This window comes from Lepidochelys kempii, chromosome 11, assembly GCF_965140285.1.
Source record: "Lepidochelys kempii isolate rLepKem1 chromosome 11, rLepKem1.hap1, whole genome shotgun sequence".
NCBI classification, from domain to species: domain Eukaryota; kingdom Metazoa; phylum Chordata; order Testudines; family Cheloniidae; genus Lepidochelys; species Lepidochelys kempii.
The window spans coordinates 56543431-56562593 of NC_136390.1; the positions used below are offsets into that span (position 1 = coordinate 56543431).

Here is a 19163-nt window from a genome sequence, read left to right on the forward strand (position 1 = left end):
ACTGTAGTCAATGGGAGCCATCAAGATTCTAAACTACCATTAACCTTTGCATAATTACAATAGGACCTCAGAGTTATACTTCATATTTTAGTTTCAGATACAAGAATGAAACATTCATACAAATAGGATGAATATATTCAGTAGGTTATAACCTTTGTAATGATACCTTACAAGAGACCTTTTGCATAAGGCATATTCCAATTACATCATATTCACATTCATAAGCATTATAAGGTGTCTCCCCCCTTTTTGTTGTGAAAGACAGATAACTTTGGGACCAAATGAGTGACATGCCTCAGAATGAGGAGGGCAACTGAGATACATTATGAGGTGGGACAAAAAAGATGATACCAATTTTGCAGATCCCAGCATTCAAAAACTGTGAGGTTTGGCCCTCCCCAAACCCCATGCGATATTGGGGGAAAAAATCCATGATATGTTTTGTTTTCTTTTTATTTCCCTTCTGGGTTTTGAATCTTTAGGAACCACATTTTCAAGGTTTTTTTTTCTCTATCACCCAAAAGGGCTAGAAACAGACTTAAAAAAAAATGAAAGCTGAAATTCTTGTGTACTCTTATCACTCTAAGAGCTGGAGCTTAAAACAAAAAAACTCAAATTTTGTGACAATCGGATTACTCACAATACCTGGAAACTAAAGCATCAGGTCTCCTTGAAGGCCATACAGAACAAGAACCCATAGTGCACTGCCAACCCTCACCTCTCACCACTAGACCAGGCTGGCCCACGTTGTTCTACGCTGGAATAGAGAGAGACCGAAACTACATATCCCGGCATGACCCGCTCCACCCTGGTGAGGTTCATTGCGCGTGCGCCTCCGGCAAAAAAAATCCCAGGTGCCTCCCCGGCAGGCCGACACTGTTTAGCTCCCTGTCTGGGTGGAGCGCGAAGGACTACAAATCCCAGAGCGCAGCGGGAGTTAGGGTCGCGGCGCGTGCGTAGAATGGGGTCCGCTAAAGCCGCGGGTCGGTTTGAAGCGGGGGAGGAGCTCCATGGAAACGGGGCCGCGAAGTGTCAGCGAGCGGGGTAAGGCTGGCCCGGGGGGGGCTAGAGCGAGCCCCCATCGCCCGTGGGGCCCGGCAGCTCCCGCCGGGGGAAGGGCTGGGCCTGGGGGCGGCGGGGTGGCAGCCCGTAGGCCTGGGAGTGGCCGAAGCCGGGCGCCCGGCTGGTCGAGCTCTTCATTCACCCTGCGACGCGGCCACTTCGCCCCCAGGTAGCCGCTGGACGCGGGGCAGCGATGGCCAGGCCGCCCATCGCCCCCATGAGCGTCAGGGCCACAGCGCCCGAAGCCTTCGCCGTGCTCCGCCAGAGGATGAGCGTCGTTGAGGAGCAGACCAGCGCGCTGGCGAGAGACCTAGAGATGCTGGGTGTGAACGGACAGAGGTACGGTTGGGACGGATTGTCCGGGTCCGTCTTTTCCTGGGGAATGCGCCATATTTGTTGGTAGTCCCTTTTTCTCTGCTTGTTCCACTTCTGTTTCCGAGTGAGCTGGTATCTCGGCGTCTCCGGGGAGCAGAAGTTGCTAGCAGAGGCACCTGTTTCATGCCGCTGGAAAGTTTCTTGCTGTGCCTGATGGCTGCAGCAAGATTACCAAAAAAAAAAAAAAATGATATAAATGGTGCCACATGTTCTCTTCTTTCAGCCTTGATCTCTTCCATTCCAAGCCCTTAGAGACACCTGGGAGCCCCCAGCCTGTTAGCCCGGTTCGGGCCAGGGTAGCCTTTGCAGGTGAAAGTGACGTGCTGTGGAAGAACTGTGAATCCCTCGTGAATCGAATGTGCCGGTTGGAGAGTGTGGTGCAGACCTTGAAGCTAAACCTCTTCCGGCTGCAGACTGAAAAGGAGCTGAATCCCATGCATGCAGGTACAGACAGTAGAAAGCTGGTTTTTGTGTTGGTAGCAGATGTTCTCATTCTCTTTCAGCCCTTCAGATGCAATTTTTTCTGCATTTCTTTATAATGACCATTTTTGATCCTCTCTTGCTGTCTGGCAGCGCATCTGGAACAGCGTATGAATGCAATGCAGGAGGAACACTTGCAGGAACTGAAGGTTGTGCAGCTAGAGGCAATGAAGTTGCGCCAACAGCTAAGTGAGGCAAAAGAGGATGTAGAAAAGGCACAGGAAGAAGTTCAAAGATTAAGTGCTGCTTTGGAAATTGCCACAGCAACTAAGGTACAGGAGCTGGCTGTGAGTGTGCATGGTGGTGTGCTGAGCTAAGTTCCTTCTAAGCTGCGCAGCCACGAAGCTGCTGATTGAGCCTCGTGCAGGGGCTCAGGGCCATGGCGGGGGGAGATGTCTCTCCCCCAGCACGGACCTGCTGGTGTGGGGAGAGGCTCAGTCACCCTTCCCTGCCAGTCCCAGCATGGACCTGCAGCGGTGGGGAGAGGCACCCAGGGGTGAAAGTAACTTAAAAATCTTACCGGTATGGAAGCCTGGCTCTGGGCCCCCGGAAGGGGTGGGGCCTTGGGTGGAAGGGGTGGGGTGGGGATGTGTCAGTCTTCCCCAGCCAGCTCTTCAGCGCTGCCCAGCCTGCACTGCCCGACGGTTCGGCGGCAATTTAAAGGACCCAGGGCTCCAGCTGCTGCGGTGGTAGTAGTGGCGGCTGGGAACCCTGGGCCCTTTTAAATTGTTAGGTGCCGGGGCAGCTGCCCCTTTTGCTTCCCCCCTCTTGGCAGCCCGGGGGGCAAAAGAAGAAGTGATGTTAAAGCACTGCTGCGGTGGCAGCGCTTTAACGTCGGCTGTGTACAGGCCCATCCCAGTGACCACTTCTTACCGGTAAGCTGTACCGGCCCACTTTCACCTCTGGAGGTGCCCCTCCCCTTGGGCCCCAGCATGGACCTGCCCTGGACTTACTGCAGCTGGGGGAGAGAAGCCCCACCCTCAGCCTGGCCGAGCCTTGCCAGAGCTGCTGCAGCCAGGAAGAGGCGCCTCTTCCCCAGTCCCGAGCTGCCGCAGCGAGAGAGAGAGCTGGGGGAGTCCTCTCTCCTACCGCAATCCTGGGGCAGCCTGCACCCTAAACCCCTCATCCCCAGCCCCACCTCAGAGCCTGCACCCCCAGCCAGAGCCCTCATGCCCCCCCCACCTCAATCCTTTGCCCCACCCCTGAGGCCCCGCCACACTCCAAACCCTCGGCCCCACCCCAACCACATGAATTTTTGTTACATGCATCAATATGAAGATGATGTGTCACACATCACCGCCATATTGGTACAATAACAAAATTTATTCCGCATATGGGTGGGAAAAATTAAAGGGAACACTGGTACTGAGAGTTGTAGTCCTTGAAGAGTGTCTATACTGATTCCAATACTAAGGCACTGGTCTTTAAAGGCTGCCAACTTTGAAAATGAAACTCTGCTTTGAGGTGCTCGGAGGTTAGGTATGTGTGATTAGAAATGGCATTGTGTGGGTGGTGCTGTTTTTGTTGGAGTAAAAGACAATCTCATCTTTGTGAAGGGGACTCTCTGGATCCAGCAATAAATGATGGTGATAAACTGAGTGTGACTTGGGGGGGGGGGAAACAAACAAACCACCCTGTATTTATAACCCCTCAAGAATTGGGGTTCTCCACTTCCAACTCATGGATTGCTAAGCACATCTCCATTTTTCTGTATACTCTTTGGGTCCCACAGCTAGGCCTTTCAGCTGAAGAGGACTGGTCTGGAATCTGTTATCCTATCTTCTTAATTGTCTTAAGTGGTTGCTGAAAAGCAATGCAAGGTGTTTTGTCTCTTTAGAGCACCAGACTAGAACTAGGAATCAAACCCAGGTCTCCGCATGGCATGAAATGTAAAACATGCATGGGTTACTGGCCAGCCTGGTTTTGAAATACTCTTCAAAGTTTTGCTGCAGTTGTGAGGCATAAATTATTATTTATTATTTGTCCTTTTTAGACAGATGTAGCCATTGCAGCAGAGGAGCTGAGAACAACAAAACACATAATGAACCATAGACTTCAGGAGGTAAGCACAAAAGAAGGTTAGAAGGAAGAGTGAGGTGATAAGATGTTTAGGGAAAAGCCTGGATGGTGATCTGGGTATGAATCTATGAAAACCAGGAATGGAATATGCACATCTGAAAGAAGGCTGCTGAGCATGCCTCGATCTACAAACCTAAGACAGAATGTCCTTCATGCAAGATACAAAAATGCGTTAGTTGACGTTACTAACAGAGACCTGAGTTCCATGCTGTGGAAGTAGGTTTTACCCTTCGCTGACAATCTTCTGCTTCTTTTGGTCATGAAGAATGACTTTATTGCATCCAGAATGGAACTGGTGACTTAATGTCTGCTACCTAGTGAACAAGTTGTAGCAGATACCTTGTTATGGACTAAATAAAAAAATAGAGTGCAGACATGAGGCATCTTATTGTCCTCATGAAGTAGGGTGTGAGCTTCTGCAAAGCAGCCTAATCCTGTTTGAGAATGTGGGTTATGTCCCTTATGTCATTTAATAACTTCTCAAGCCAAATGAGCAGCAGTTCTGAAAGACTTAAAAGGTGTCCTGATCTTGTCTTGGCCAGAAGGATGCTTGATGCAATATGCAGGCCGCAGTGGTGTTAAGCCTTTAGGGAACAGAAAGGATGTGAGGTGGGTAATGGAAGCAGTTGGTGAGATCATGCAAATCACTCCGTTCACGGGGAAAATGGATTTCCTCTCCCCTCCCCCCCCCAGCCCACCTTGCTCCATAAAATGGGAGGGAAAGAGAAGATGACCCCTCCTAAGTTCAAAAAACCATAAATGCCTCATGGGAGTGCCAAAAAGCTAAGTGCTTTTTCTCACTGTTCTTGAGACCCTAAAGCCGTAGTTGTCAAAACCTCCAACTACAAATACAATGTGGATACTCTTTGTCAGCATAGGTCACACTGAAAACTTAATCATAAAAGTGAATATCAAAGAAAGTAGTACACTTAAATGTACGTGAGCGGCTTCTCTGACTTCTGGTGTGGACCACCTTCCTTCCCATTCACAATCACACAGAACAGCATCAATTGATGATTGAGTCTCTCTGTAGAAACTATAACAATTACTTTCCTGGCATTCCTTTTTTATATATTTTCAGCTTCTTTTAATGTTCCTTAGTAGCTGGAAAGAAGTAAAGTTATCACTGTGTGTGACTGGCCAGATCTCCCCAGACCACTGGTAGAGAGATTTTTATCACTCACTTTCATTTTAATTATTAAATAAAATCCTCTGTTTTTAAAAATAGTTGATATTGCAATAGAACTTCCAGTTTGCTGTGCTGGAGAAAGGCGGCAGGTCTTGCAGTAACATTCGGGTTCAGCTTGCCCTGAAGTACACATGGCCCTTGTTATAAGCAATGCATTTAGGTACTTGTGCTGTACTTACTGGAGGATGACAGATCTGAAGCATCATGTGGAGTCTCTTCAGATAATAGTAGTCATTATGCAACTTTAAACATTTCTGTTGGTGTGTATCTGATGCTCTCTTCTTATAGTTCACAGAAGAAGCAGAAGTATCTATTCCCAGATACACTAGCTCACATGATTATCACTCAGTATTTTGGCAGTACTCATGACGGGGATATAGCTAGGCCCCGGTTCTGGCCCCATTTCAAATTGGTGCTGGTTTCTCTGCAACAAACCAAAAAAAAAGCCTCTTCTTATAGCCTCATTTATTCATATTTGTCCCTGGGAATTCTCTTCTTATTATAGGCCCCTTATTAGTAACTCGATACAAATGTCTTTAGCGAAATCAGGCTTCAAAGTAATCTACATGTTCTGTCAACATCACCTGGAGATAAAAGAAACTCTCCTGGGTCCTAGCTTTTCCTGGGGACACCAGAGATTAGAATCACCTGTTGGATAGGGTCAAGAGCGTACCTTATGTGATTTGCTTTTATAGGAGGTTTTACACTGAATGTGTCTAAATGTTTCTAAAGCTTGTAGTTCCAGATACAGAAAGCTTTAGATTCAGCTTTCTATATCTGGAATTGGGTTTCCGGGGAAAAGAGTAGCTGCTTAGTCCTTATTGAATGGCAGCTATCCCTTTTAGTGATGAACCCAAGAGTCTCGTAGTAACAGAGTATGCTACTCTGCAAGGAATTGAACTTTGGGTCTTGAGTGTGCTGTGAAGACAATATGCCTGATTTCTAGTCTCAATTACAGTGATAGTCAACTGGAATTGCTCTGATGTGAGAACAAAATCAGGCCCACTATGTTTGCTCAGTCCCTGCAGTAGAAGTGTCTCATATCTGTAGTGACTCTTTCCAACACATTCAGAAGCAATGTTGACTCAGTTTAGAGGAAGACAGACACAGTAGGGTCTTGGATGGAGGAATGGTAATGTGGCACAAGAGCAGTGAGATTTGAGGCAGAGAAAATAGTTGGGTCTCTGAGCACACTGTAGGGAGTAGAATTGCCACTCTCAGTAAACACAAATTTTGGTCCAGGTGCCAAATTTGTCTGGTTATTAATACATTTTCCATAGTTGAATGGGTTGTTTGGTATTGCTTCCTTGCTTTACCACTTCCATGAAATACTTACTCCATAGTGTTATATCACGTTTAGCAGATCACTGGATATTACTAATAAGGGTTGCTTTGCTGTATTGAACCCCTATCTGCTTCATTAATCTTCAGGTTTTTATGGCTTGGTGCTGTCTCCAGCCAGATACCCAGTGTTTTGTCTCTTATAGCTAAGGGAGCAGCTTTTCCAGGAGGCAAGCCTGCGGGAGTCTTTGGAGGAATCCCAAGCAACCATGCTGCAACGTGTGCAGGATATGGAGATAACAGTGGAGGCAGAACAGGAACAGGTTGGAGAAGCACAGCACCTCTTCCACTTTTCCTTTGTCTTTTTTTTCTTTGCCTCGCAGGAAGAATAATAAGAGGTTGGAGTGTTCTTCCTAGAGAGCAGTTAACATACCTTTGTAATCACTTAGCTTCAGTATGCAAGGTGCGGAAAATGGAATCTTGATTAAATTTTAATGAGGTGTTAAAGGTCTAAAAGTTGACAAGCAATTCAATATGAATGCTCTGCAGAGAAACAGACCAGCAACTGTGAGATCCAGCAAAAGTAAAAATAAAGCAAGCAGAAAGTCCTGCAGCAGAGTGAGGGCAATTAAGTTTATTGCACTGAACGTAGCACGTATGATTACCTGCCTTGTGGGTAGATGGCATGTGTGCGCATTCAGTGCAAGTACCTCATGGTCCGAGGACACAGTACAGGCTCTTGAGATCGGAATGGCTGAACTGGAGGAGCTAAGGGGGACAGAGATGTACATAGATAAGACTTCCCTGGACACAGTAGAGCAGAAGTGAAGGGAAACATTCCCATAGTTGGGATCCTCCTTCCGGATGATTTCATGGTATACTCTCACAGTGAGCATAACTCTCTGGGGTGGGGATGCCTGTTATTAGGAAGAAACAGGTAATAGTAATGGGGGATGCAATTATTAGAAAATATAGATAGCTGGGTTTGTGATGACTGGAAGAACCGCACAGTGAATTGCCTGCCAAGTGGAAAGGTTACAGACTTCTTGCAATATCTATACAGACTTATGGGCAGTTCTGGGGAGGAGCCGGTGGTCATGGTATATGTAGGTACCACTGACGTAGGGAAAGATAAAAGAGGCCTGGAGGCCAAATTTAGGCTGTTAGGTAAGAGATTAAAATTCAGGACCATCATGGTAGCACTCTCTGAAATGCTTCCAGATAGGCAGAACTGCAGGGTCTCGGATGGTGTTGGGAAGAGGGATTTAGGATTATTAAGAACTGGGGAACCTTTTGGGAATGGAGGAGCCTGTAGTGGAAGGATGGGCTCCACCTAAACCAAAACAAAAAACCAGATTACTGGCATGTAAAATTAAAAAGGTCATAAAGTTTTTAAGCTGAGGGTAAACCAACAGGTGCAGAGATGCACAGAATTCGGACAAACCCATCCGATTTATTAAAGAGGATACTCCATACCTAGTAAAGAGAACAGGATAGAAGTTGATAAAGTAGAGATAAGGACTGAAGAAAAACAGTCAAACAAAAAAGAGTACTATTCAATTACATGACTTGCAGGCACTCAATTAAATACAGTAACTCCTCAATTAATGTTGTAGTTATGTTCCTGAACAATGTGACTTTAAGTGAAACAATATTAAGCAAATCCAATTTCCCCATAAGAATGAATGTAAATGTGTTAGGTTCCAGGGAAAAAGTTTTTTTGCCATACAGTACAGTACTATAGTTGGGAGGTGCTCCCGCCTTACCCCACACAGGCACAGCCCACTGGCACTGGAGACAATGAGGCAGGCAAAGAGGCTGAAGGTGCTGTAGGCTAGAAGAAGCACGTTGTGCAGCAGCAACGGCAGCTTCCCCTACTCTGCAAGCACCAGGGGCAGGGGGCTCAACCCTTAGCCCTCCCACTCGACCCCTTCCCCCAAGCCCCCACCCTTAACCCGCCTCTTCTTCCCCCCCCACCTCCTCCCCCTTTACTCCGCACGCCGTGTCCTCCCTCCCCTGCCTCCTGTCCATGGCAATCAGCTGGCTTGCAGCGTTCAAGAGGGAGGGGAGAGGAATGAGGACTTGGCCCCCAGGCTCCGCCTCCTGAATGCCACAAGCCAGCTGATGGCAGGGGAGGGAAGAGGGAGGCTGCACGCAGTGTCCTTGCTCCTCCTTCTCCCCCCTTGCCCCCCCCCCCGCCGCAATCAGCTGGCTTGTGATGTTCAGGAGGGTGGTTGGAGGAGCGAGGACTCTGAGCACAGCCTCTCCCCTGGCTCCTGCCCACAGCAATCAGATGGTTTATGGCATTCAGGAGTGCGGGGGAGCCTGCGGGCCGAGTCCTCGTTCCTCTCCCCTCCCTCTTGAACGCCGCAAGCCAGCTGATTGCCACGGGCAGGAGGCAAGGGGGGGAAGGCGCTGATCTGTGGGGTCTGCCGGTGGGCGGGAGGTGCTGAGGGGAGGGTGTAGAGGAGCTGATGGAGGGGAGCGGGGGCTGCCGGCTGTGGACAAAGCAGGCACCCAGACGACGTTATAGCAAAGCATTGCACAACTTTAAATGGAGCATGTTCTGTAACTGAGCAGGGATGTAAGATTGAAACAATGTTAAGCGAGAGGATGTTAAGTGGGGAGCTACTGTAGTAACAAATTTTATAAGTGCTTGTATACAAATGCAAAAAGTCTAAATACTAAGATGAGTGAACTTGACTGCCTGGTATTAAATGAGAATATTGATATAATAGGCATCACAGAAACGTGCTGAAATGATGATAATCCATGTGACATAATTATATCAGGGTATAAAATATATAGGAATGATAGAGTAAGTTGCACTGGTGGAAGAGTATCAGAGGGGTAACCGTGTTAGTCAGTCTCCATGCATCTGAAGAAGTGGGTTGTTTACCCACAAAAGCTTATGCCCAAATAAATGTTAGTCTTCAAGTTGCCACCGGGCTCCTCGTTAGTACTAGTGGAAAAGTGGCATTATATGTGAAAGAAAGCTTTGAGTCAAATGTAGTAAAAATCTTAAATGAATCAAATAGTGTCATGGTATCTCTATAGATAGAAATTCCATGCTTGAATAATAACTGTAGGAATATACTACTGACCACCTAACCAGGATGGTGACCTTTATTGTGAGACACTCAGGGAGATTAGAAAGGCTACACAAACAGAAAACACAGTAGTAATGTAAGGAATTTCAACTATCCCCCTATTGACTGGGAATATATCACCTCAGGATGGGAGGCAGAGAGATAAAATTTCTAGACACTGTTCATGACTGCTTCTTGGAGCAGCTAGTTCTGGACCCACAAGGGGAGAGGCAATTCTTGATTTAATTCTAAGTGGTACACAGGATCCGGTCCAAGAGGTGAATATAGCTGAATCACTCAGTAACAGCAGCCATAATGTAATGAAATTTAATATCCTTGTAAGGAGGAAAATACTAAAGAAACCCAGCACAATAGCGCTGAACTTCAAAAAGGGGAACTACACATAACGAAGAGGTTAGTTAAATGGAAATTAAAAGGAACAGTCGTGAGTGAAATGCCTGCAAGCTGCATGGGAACTTTTAAAAAACACCATAATAGAGGCTCAAAACTATATGTATGCCCCAAACGTGTAAAAATAAAATAAATAAATAAAAGTAAGAGGACCAATAAAATGCCACCATGGCTAAAAAGCCAAGTAAAAGATGGCTAGAGACAGAAAGACCTCTTTTAAAAATTGGAAGTCTGAGCCTAATAAGGAAAATAGAAAGGAGCAAAACTTGGGCAAGTCAAGTATTGCCAAAAAAAGAATTTGAAGAGCAACAAGCAAAAGGCACAAAAACGAACAGCAAAAAATTGTTTAAGTACATGAGCAGCAGGAAGCCTGTGGCACTACTGGACGATTGAGGAGATGAAGAAAGCACTTCAGAAAGACAAAGCCGTGACAGAGAAGCTAAATGTATCAATCATCATTGCAGAGGGTGTGAGGGAGATTCCTGCACTAGAGCCATTCTCAGGAAATATCCCAGATTGTGGTGTAAATAAAGGAGGTTTTGGAATAAACTGTTTAATTAAACAGTAATAAGTCACCAGACCCAGCTGGTATTCACCCAAGAATTCTGAAAGAACTCAACTATGAAATTTCAGAACTACTAACTGATGCGGAACTTCTCTCGTAAATCAGCTCCTGTGGCAGGTGACTGGCGGATAGCTAATGGGATGCTGACATTTTTAAAAAAGGCTCCAGAGGCGATCCTGGCAATTACAGGTCAGGAAGCCTAATTTCAGTAATGGGCGAAGTGGTTGAAACTATTGTAGAGAGCAGAATTATCAGACGCATAGGTGAACACGATTTGTTGGGGAAGATCAACATGGCTTCTGTAAAGGGAAGCCATGCCTCCCCACTCAGAATTTTTGAGGGTGTCAACCAACATGTGAACAAGAGTGATGAAGTGGATATAGGGTACTTGGACTTTCAGAAAGCCTTTGACACGGTCTCTCACCAAAGGCTCTTAAACAAAGTAGGATATCATGGGATAACAGGGAAAGTCCATGAGACTGGTTAAAAGATAGGAAACAAAGGGGGGTGGGGGAATAAATGGTCAGTTTTCACAGTGGGAGAGAGGTAAATAGCAGAGTCCCCCAAGGATTTGTACTGGAACCAGGGCTGTTCACTATACTCCTACGTGATCTGGAAAAAGGGGTAATCAGTGAAATGACAAAGTTTACAGACAATACAAAATGATTCAAGATAATTGAGTCCAAAACAGACTGTGAAGAGTTACAGAGGGATCTCACAAAACTCAGTGACTGAAAAACAGAAGGGCAGATAAAATTCAGTGTTGCTAAATACAAAGTAATGCACACTGGAAAACATAATCCCAACCGTACATACAAAATGATGGGATCTGAATTAGCTTTTACCACTCAAGAAAGATCTTGGCGTCATTGTGGTTAGCTTTCTGGATACACCTGCTCAATGCGCAACAGCAATCAAAAAAGCAACAGAATGTGAGGAATCATTAGGAAAGGGATATATAAGACAGAAAATATCATAATGCCACTATATAAATGCATGATACACCCACACCTTAAATACAGCATGCAGTTCTGGTCACTCTATCTCAAAAAAAAAAGATATTAGAAGTAGAAAAAGTACAGAGACGGGGGGTGGGGAGAGAGAGAAGATGAGGGGTATGGAACACCTTCCATTTGAGAAGAGATTAAAAAGATGGGGACTGTTCAGTTTAGAAAAGAGACAACGAAGGGTGGGATATCTCAGAGGTCTATAAAAGCATAAATGGCACGGGGGGGAAATTATTTACCCCTTCACAAGGTACAAGAACCATTGGTCACCCAATGAAATGAATAAGGCAGCAGGATTAAAACAAACTTCTCCACACAATGCACAGTCAACCTATGAAACTCATTGTCAGGGGATGTTATGAAGGCCAAAAGTATAACTGGGTTAAAAAAAAAAGTTCATGGAATATAGGTTCATCAATGGCTATTAGCCACTATGGTCCGGGATGCAACTCCCTGCTCTGGGTGTCCCTAAACCTCTGACTGCCAGAAACTGGGACTGAACAATGGGATGGATTACTTGATAAATTCTCCTGTTCTGTTTGTTCTCTCTGAAGCATCTGGCACTGGTCACCGTTGAAAGACAGGATACTGGGCTAGATGAACCATTGGTCTGACCCTGTATGGCCATTTCTTATGGAAGGCCTCTGTATGTATTGTGGTCTTATTAAGGAATCTACATTGATATTCATGATACACCAGAACATGAAGGAAGTTAATTATGACTGGTTTATCCTAAGTTATCAGCTGGCAATTTTTCTAATTTTAGTTGAGGGTTTTGGGTTTTTTTTTGTCTTTTCAATATTATCAATGGTACAAATGTTTTCAGTGTTTTATAAGTAACTAAGCAATATTGAACATTAAAAAGAAATATGCATAGTAGTATCAGCTAGCAAATACCAGCTTTCTGCTAGAAAACAACATTTCTGAAGATATTCCATAGAGTTCTTAAACCTTCTGGAGTAACAATGTTTTCCCCATGAATTCCCACAATAACAAAGGTGGCTTTTGGTTCACAAGTGTATTTGCAATATGAAGCCCTTGTGAAGCACGAGGGAGGTGAATGCAGAGAGAGACTTGGTTATACTTCAGATATCCAAAAAAAAACCCCAAGCAACAAAGGCTGCCTAAACATTTCTAAATCCACAGCACTTGCAACAGGACTACAAACAACAAAAAAACAGGTGTGTTTAAATGAATCAAATGAGCAAACACTGTTTCATTTATGTATTTTGTCAATCCTGGGAAAACAGGTTTTGGGCTGTCAAGCATCTGCTTAATCTCTGTTCTTTCAAGGTCCCTTCTGCTGTCTCTGGAATTGTTCAGCATACTGCTAGTAGAAATTTCATACTTTCTTCTTTTCCTAGCTTTTGTGAATTATCTTAATATTCTTGTAGACTTCAAGTTGTACAGGAAACTAACAGTGAATGAGCAAAACAAGATTGGATTAAAAGGAGAGAAAACGGTTTAATTTAATTCATCCCATGCTTTCTGACGTTTGTATTTATCACAATGTCCTGTTTTGATAAGTAATGCGAGAAGAGACAGAATGGTTCATATGTTCAGACCTTGCTTACTTAACAGTCTGTTTTCAGTGGCAGATCCACAAAGCCTGTCTTTCTGTGATCCTTGTTAATGCAAGCGCAGGCCACCCTGCTAATTTGATTTCACTTCTCTTATAATATGTGTTTTTATTACCTCTAGCTCCACCCCTTTGCATAAAGTAAGCAGGCAATCGGGACCCTTTCTACAACCTCTGATACCCCACTAACTGCTCTTTGTGATTCTTCTTTAAAACATTATGCTTGAAACAATCTGATTAGCTTTTTCCTCTCCAATAGGCTAACTTTTTGGATTCCGAAACTTGCTTAGATTCTCATGTTTTTATAAAACTCTATATCCCAGAGAAAATCTGATTGTGTGATATCCCTATAGGTACAGGTGCTGCAGCAGGACTGCCATGGCCTGCGCAAGGATGTCCAGCTTGCCCGAGAGAGGTTACAGAAGGAGGAGGAGAGAACTGTACAGCTGGGGCAGGAGTGTACACAGCTGAAAGCTGACCTGGGTATGATAGCAGGTCCTCAGCTAGGATTGAGTATTGCCTTTTTTATTTTCAGTTTTCACCAAACAAGTTAGCAGTGATTGGACCACTAACATAGTGAACATCTGTGTAAATGGGGTAGGATCTGAGGCCAAAACAGAAAAAGAATAAGTTAAGAATTACTTAGACAAGTTAGATATCTTCAAGTTGGTAGGGCCTGGTGAAATACATCCCAGAACACTTAAGGAACTGGCTGAAGAGATTGCTGAGCCATTAGCAATTATCTTTGAGCACTCCTGGAGGACGGAAGAGATCTCACAGACCTGGAAAAGGGCAAATATAATATCTATCTATAAAATGGGGGAGAAGGACAACCCAGGGAATTATAGACCAGTCAGTTTAACTTCGGTACCCAAAAAGATGATGGAGGAAATAATCAAACGATTTGTAAGCATCTAAAAGAAAACAGCGTGATAAGTAACAGTCAACATGGATCTATGAAGAACAAATCCTGGCAAATCAACCTAATATCCTCTTTTGACAACAAGCTGGTGGATGTGGGGAAGCAGTAGATGTGATACATCTCAATATTAGTAAGGCTTTTGATATTGACACACTTGACCTTCTCATAAACAAACCAGTGATATATAGCCTAGACAAATCTACTATAAGGTGGGTATATAACTGGTTGCAAAAACAAAACAGAAAGTAGTTGTCAATGGTTCACAATCAAGCTGGAAGGGCATATCGAGTGGGGTTCTGCAGGGATCTCTCCCAGATCCAGTTCTATTCAATATTCTCATAAATTATTTGGATAACGCACAGAGAGCACACTTGTAAAGTTTATGGACCATACCAAGCTGGGAGAGGTTGCAAGCGCCTTGGAGCACAGGATTAGAATTCAAAATGATCTGGACAAACTGGAGAAACGGTCTTAAATAAATAGGGTGAAATTCACTAGGACAAATGCGAAGTACTACATTTAGGAAGGAATAGTCAATTGTACAAACACAAAATGGGAAATGACGGCCTCGGAAGGAGTACTGCAGAAAAGGGATCTGGGTGTTAACTGGATCACAAACTAAATGAGAGTCAACAATATAATACTGTTGCCAAAAAAAAAAAAAAAAGCGAACATCATTCTGGGATGTATTAAACAGGAATGATTTAAGCAAGACACGAGGAGTAATTCTTCCACTCTACTCAGCACTGATAAGGCCTCAGCTAGCGTGCTGTGTCCAGTTGTGGGCACCACACATTGGAAAAGATGTGGACAATTTGGAGAAAGTCCAGAGGAGAGCAACAAAAATGATTAAGTCTAGAAAATATGACTTATGAGGAAAGATTTAAAAAAAGGAGTTTGTTTAGTCTGGACAAAAATAGACTGAAGGGGGATAATGATAAGTCTTCAAGTATATAAAAGATTGTTACAAACAAGAGGGTGATACGTTGTTCTCCTTAACTACTGAGGACAGGACAAGAAGTACTGGGCTTAACTTGCAGCAAGGGAGATTTAGGTTAGACATTAGGAAAAACTTCCTAACTGTAAAGGTAGTTAAGTGCTAGAATGAATTACCGAGGCAGGTTGTGGAATCTCTGTCATTGGAGGCTTTTAAGAACAGGTTAGACAAACACCTGTCAGGGATGGTCTAGATTATACTTAGTCCTGCCTCAGTGCTGGGGACTGGACTAGATGATCTATTGAGGTTCCTTCCAGTCCTACATTTCTATGCTTCTGATTTGTTAGCCCTGCAACACCTTCCCTACCAGACAGCAGAGGCTTGAGTGACTGAGGTCCATCATTTCAAAGCTGGTAGGGTCCTCCTGATAGGATACAGCTGTATTGGCTAATGGGAGGACTGCTGGTTATGAGGTGATGGACTCTTGAAGAGACTTCTCTTGGCTTTTATCTGAAGCTGCTGAACCTTTTCCTAGCTGCAGGAAAGTGGCTGCAGTAATAATAGGGAGAAGGGAATAGAATGATAGCAATTTTCTTAATGGATTTAATCAATGTGAGTCTCTTTCAGAGAAGATTTGAGCTAGTGAGTAATCATAGGACTTCATTCTTGAACTGATATTTGGGTATTATGCTGGTTGCTAATGACTTGATCTTTTGGAGCTATGGGCAGAGGTATAAGTTAGCACAGCATGAAAAGTTTCCTTACCGCTTTTCCTTTAGATAATTTGGGAGATGCTGTGAGAAGCACTGTGATGCAGGGGAGGGATTTAATGAGGAACACAACAGCCTCGTGGAACAAAGATGTCAGTGCATGAAAATTTAATTGATCTGATCAGGAATCCCTGCTTCAGTGAAGTAAGTCCGGTGGAATCTCCACCCAATTCCAAACAAAAGTTACACACTTGCAGAATGAAAGGACCATTCCTCCTGGTATCTGCTATTTTTCTTTAAAAATAAAACAAAAAATAAAATCCCTGGCCCCCACCCCCAAAAAATCCTCAATATTGCCTAAGTGTTCTTCCTAGGATTCCTTCCTTCAAGACCTGTCTGTTCCAGATTCTAGTTCCTTTTGCCAGAGAGCCACTCCCTCTTTCTTTATATTCAGGATGAAATTTAATGACCCATATCTGCTTCATTGAGACAGCAATAATTAACCTGCAGCTTGATTAAGGGTTCCAGCACCCACTAGGAGGATATGAAAACAGGAGAATCTTGCCACCCTGTTATAGTAGGATTGAATGGGTGGGAGAGACCTCTCTTCCTGTACAAACACAGAACAGTTTCCTTTTCCCCAAACAAAAATCCATCTATTACCCAAGTGCCAAATTTAGGCTGAAACTTAGTGAATTTCTAGTATGTACTAAAGGATTAAAACCTGGTACTTGTCACCAGTGTTCCCTTTAAATTTTCCCACCCATGTAAGGAATGAATTTTGTTGTGTGCACCAATGTGGAGGTGATGTGTAACACATCACCTCCACATTGGTGCACACAACAAAATTCATGTGGTGGGGTAGAGCCAGAGGGTTCGGAGTGTGGGAGGGGGCTCAGGGCTGGGGTAGAGAGTTGGGGTGGGAGGTTTCTATCTGGGGGTGTGGGCTCTGGGGTAGGGCCAGGGATGGGGGCTCAGGGATAGGGTGCAGGATGTGTGTGAGGGCTCGGTGGAGCTGGGGCTGAGAGGTTTGGGTGCATTGGTGCTCCCTGGGGCTATGATGGAGAGGACTCCCTGCAACAGCACCTGGGCTGGAGGGGAGAGGTACCTCTACCCCAGCTGTGGCAGATCCAGGCTGGGCTGGGGAGGGGTCAGGGGAGGGGTGCCTGTCCCCCGGCCGCGGCAGGGCTGGGGGCAGAGTGCCTGTCCCCCAGCCGTAGCAGGTCCGGGGCCAGGCTGGGTTGGGGCCAGGGGAGGGGTGCCTGTCCTCCCAGCAGGGCCAGGCTGGGCCAGGAGAGGGGTGACATGGTAGGTCCGGGGCTTGGGGAGTGGCATCTCTCCCCAACGGAGCCCTGAGTGCCTGTGCAGTGCTTAATAGGCATCTGTGTGGCCATGCAGCTTTAGAGGGAATTTAGCTTGTCACCTTGTACTTTGATCCCTTTCCCACAGATTGAATTAGGAAGAAATGAAATGGCATTTTTCACTTAACATTTTTTTTCTCTAGCTTCTCCAAAGGGAGTTTGCTTACCTCTGGGGGAAAGATTCATGCAGAAAGTAAAAGTGAAATTATCCTTCTGATTAAGGCTTTCTTCCTTTGTTATTTGAAATATCTTTTGGCTGACCTTTCCAGATTGTACTTTGGATGTTGTAACCAAGAATCTTTGATTGGCTTCATTTTTATATTCTTTTCATTCATGTATCTCTCATCCTCTTCACCTTTGTCAGTATCTCGTTCAGAAGCAGTGCAGAACTGGAAGAGGCATGTTATACAGATAGTTCATTCAGACCAACACAAGTACATTCTTTTTCTACCCTCTATGTGTTTAAACTAGGGGCCTGAGCTTTTAGACACAAAAACATATATGGTATTGCACATAATTTGTGTGTACAGTTGCCACATCATTCAGGTTATGAGTACAGCTACCCAGGATGCATGTGCAATCCCAGCCATTGCATGGATGAGGGAGAGGTACAATTGTATGCTTTCCTCTTTTAAAAAAAAAAAAATGTAGTAGTCTTGCCTGTGATTAACAGGAAGGAAGGATGTGCTCGACAGTGACCCTGCTGAAAGGTTAGATCCATCAGTAAAAGTGTTATCAGACAGAGCAGCATGTTTATGGAAATCTTTCATATTTGTTCCATATTCAGTTACCTAAGCAAGCCACTTTAATTAAGAAGGTGACATTTTGATTTACAACCATATAGTTTCATGGCTTTGTTTTGATTTTGCTCTGCCTTAGATTCCAGAAACTGCATCATTTCCCAGCTCAGTGAAGAAGCAAAAGTAAGTTGTAAACAACTGTTGGAGGGGGAAAGAGTTGATTTTTCTCCTTTTTCTAATGTAAGAAGCAAAATACCACTGTACCTCAGTCCTGACCTGCAGGCCCTCTGTTAATCCTCTCATGCTAACCTAGTGAGGAGGGCTTTAAACTAGGTTCACCGGGGGAAGGAGACCAAAGCCCTGAGGTAAGTGGGAAAGCGGGATACCGGGAGGAAGCACAGGCAGGAATGTCTGTGAGGGGAGGGCTCCTGCCTCATACTGAGAATCAGGGGCGATCAGCAGGTTATCTCAAGTGCTTATATACGAATGCACAAAGCCTTGGAAACAAGCAGGGAGAACTGGAGGTCCTGGTGATGTCAAGGAATTATGACATGATTGGAATAACAGAGACTTGGTGGGATAACTCACATGACTGGAGTACTGTCATGGATGGTTATAAACTGTTCAGGAAGGACAGGCAGGGCAGAAAAGGTGGGGGAGTAGCACTGTATGTAAGGGAGCAGTATGACTGCTCAGAGCTCCGGTACGATACTGCAGAAAAACCTGAGTGTCTCTGGATTAAGTTTAGAAGTGTGTAGTGATGTAGTGGTGGGAGTGATGTAGTGGTGGGAGTGATGTAGTGGTGGGAGTCTGCTATAGACCACCGGACCAGGGGGATGAGGTGGATGAGGCTTTCTTCCGGCAGCTCGCGGAAGCTACTAGATCACATGCTCTGGTTCTCATGGGTGACTTTAATTTTCCTGATATCTGCTGGGAGAGCAGTACAGCGGTGCATAGACAATCCAGGAAGTTTTTGGAAAGCGTAGGGGACAATTTCCTGGTGCAAGTGCTAGAGGAGCCAACTAGGGGGGGAGCTTTTCTTGACCTGCTGCTCACAAACCGGGAAGAATTAGTAGGGGAAGCAAAAGTGGATGGGAATCTGGGAGGCAGTGACCATGAGTTGGTTGAGTTCAGGATCCTGACGCAGGGAAGAAAGGTAAACAGCAGGATACGGACCCTGGACTTCAGGAAAGCAAACTTCGACTCCCTCAGGGAACGGATGGGTAGGATCTCCTGGGGGACTAACATGGAGGGGAAAGGAGTCCAGGAGAGCTGGCTGTATTTCAAGGAATCCCTGTTGAGGTTACAGGGACAAACCATCCCGTTGTGTCGAAAGAATAGTAAATATGGCAGGCGACCAGCTTGGCTTAACGGTG

General features: G+C 45.0%; 1 protein-coding gene across 11 annotated transcripts in view; it reads left to right on the forward strand.

Moving 5' to 3' along the window:
• Positions 1 to 945: 945 nt before the first annotated feature.
• The window catches only part of CCDC150 (coiled-coil domain containing 150), a 56044-nt gene continuing 37826 nt past the window's right edge, over positions 946 to 19163 (forward strand). For 8 of the 11 annotated variants that reach the window (XR_012154343.2, XR_012154344.2, XM_073306259.2 and 5 more), the window contains exons 1-7: positions 946 to 1401; positions 1661 to 1881; positions 2011 to 2189; positions 3911 to 3979; positions 6673 to 6789; positions 13471 to 13600; positions 17927 to 17970. Coding sequence is in view for 9 of the 11 variants with exons in the window: in XM_073306259.2 (XP_073162360.2) it covers positions 1256 to 1401; positions 1661 to 1881; positions 2011 to 2189; positions 3911 to 3979; positions 6673 to 6789; positions 13471 to 13600; positions 17927 to 17970 (906 nt within the window). In the remaining 2 variants the exon portion in view is untranslated. The remainder of the gene's footprint in view (positions 1402 to 1660; positions 1882 to 2010; positions 2190 to 3910; positions 3980 to 6672; positions 6790 to 13470; positions 13601 to 17926; positions 17971 to 19163) is intronic. The other 3 variants (XM_073306256.2, XM_073306260.2, XM_073306262.2) reach the window with 3 other exon arrangements.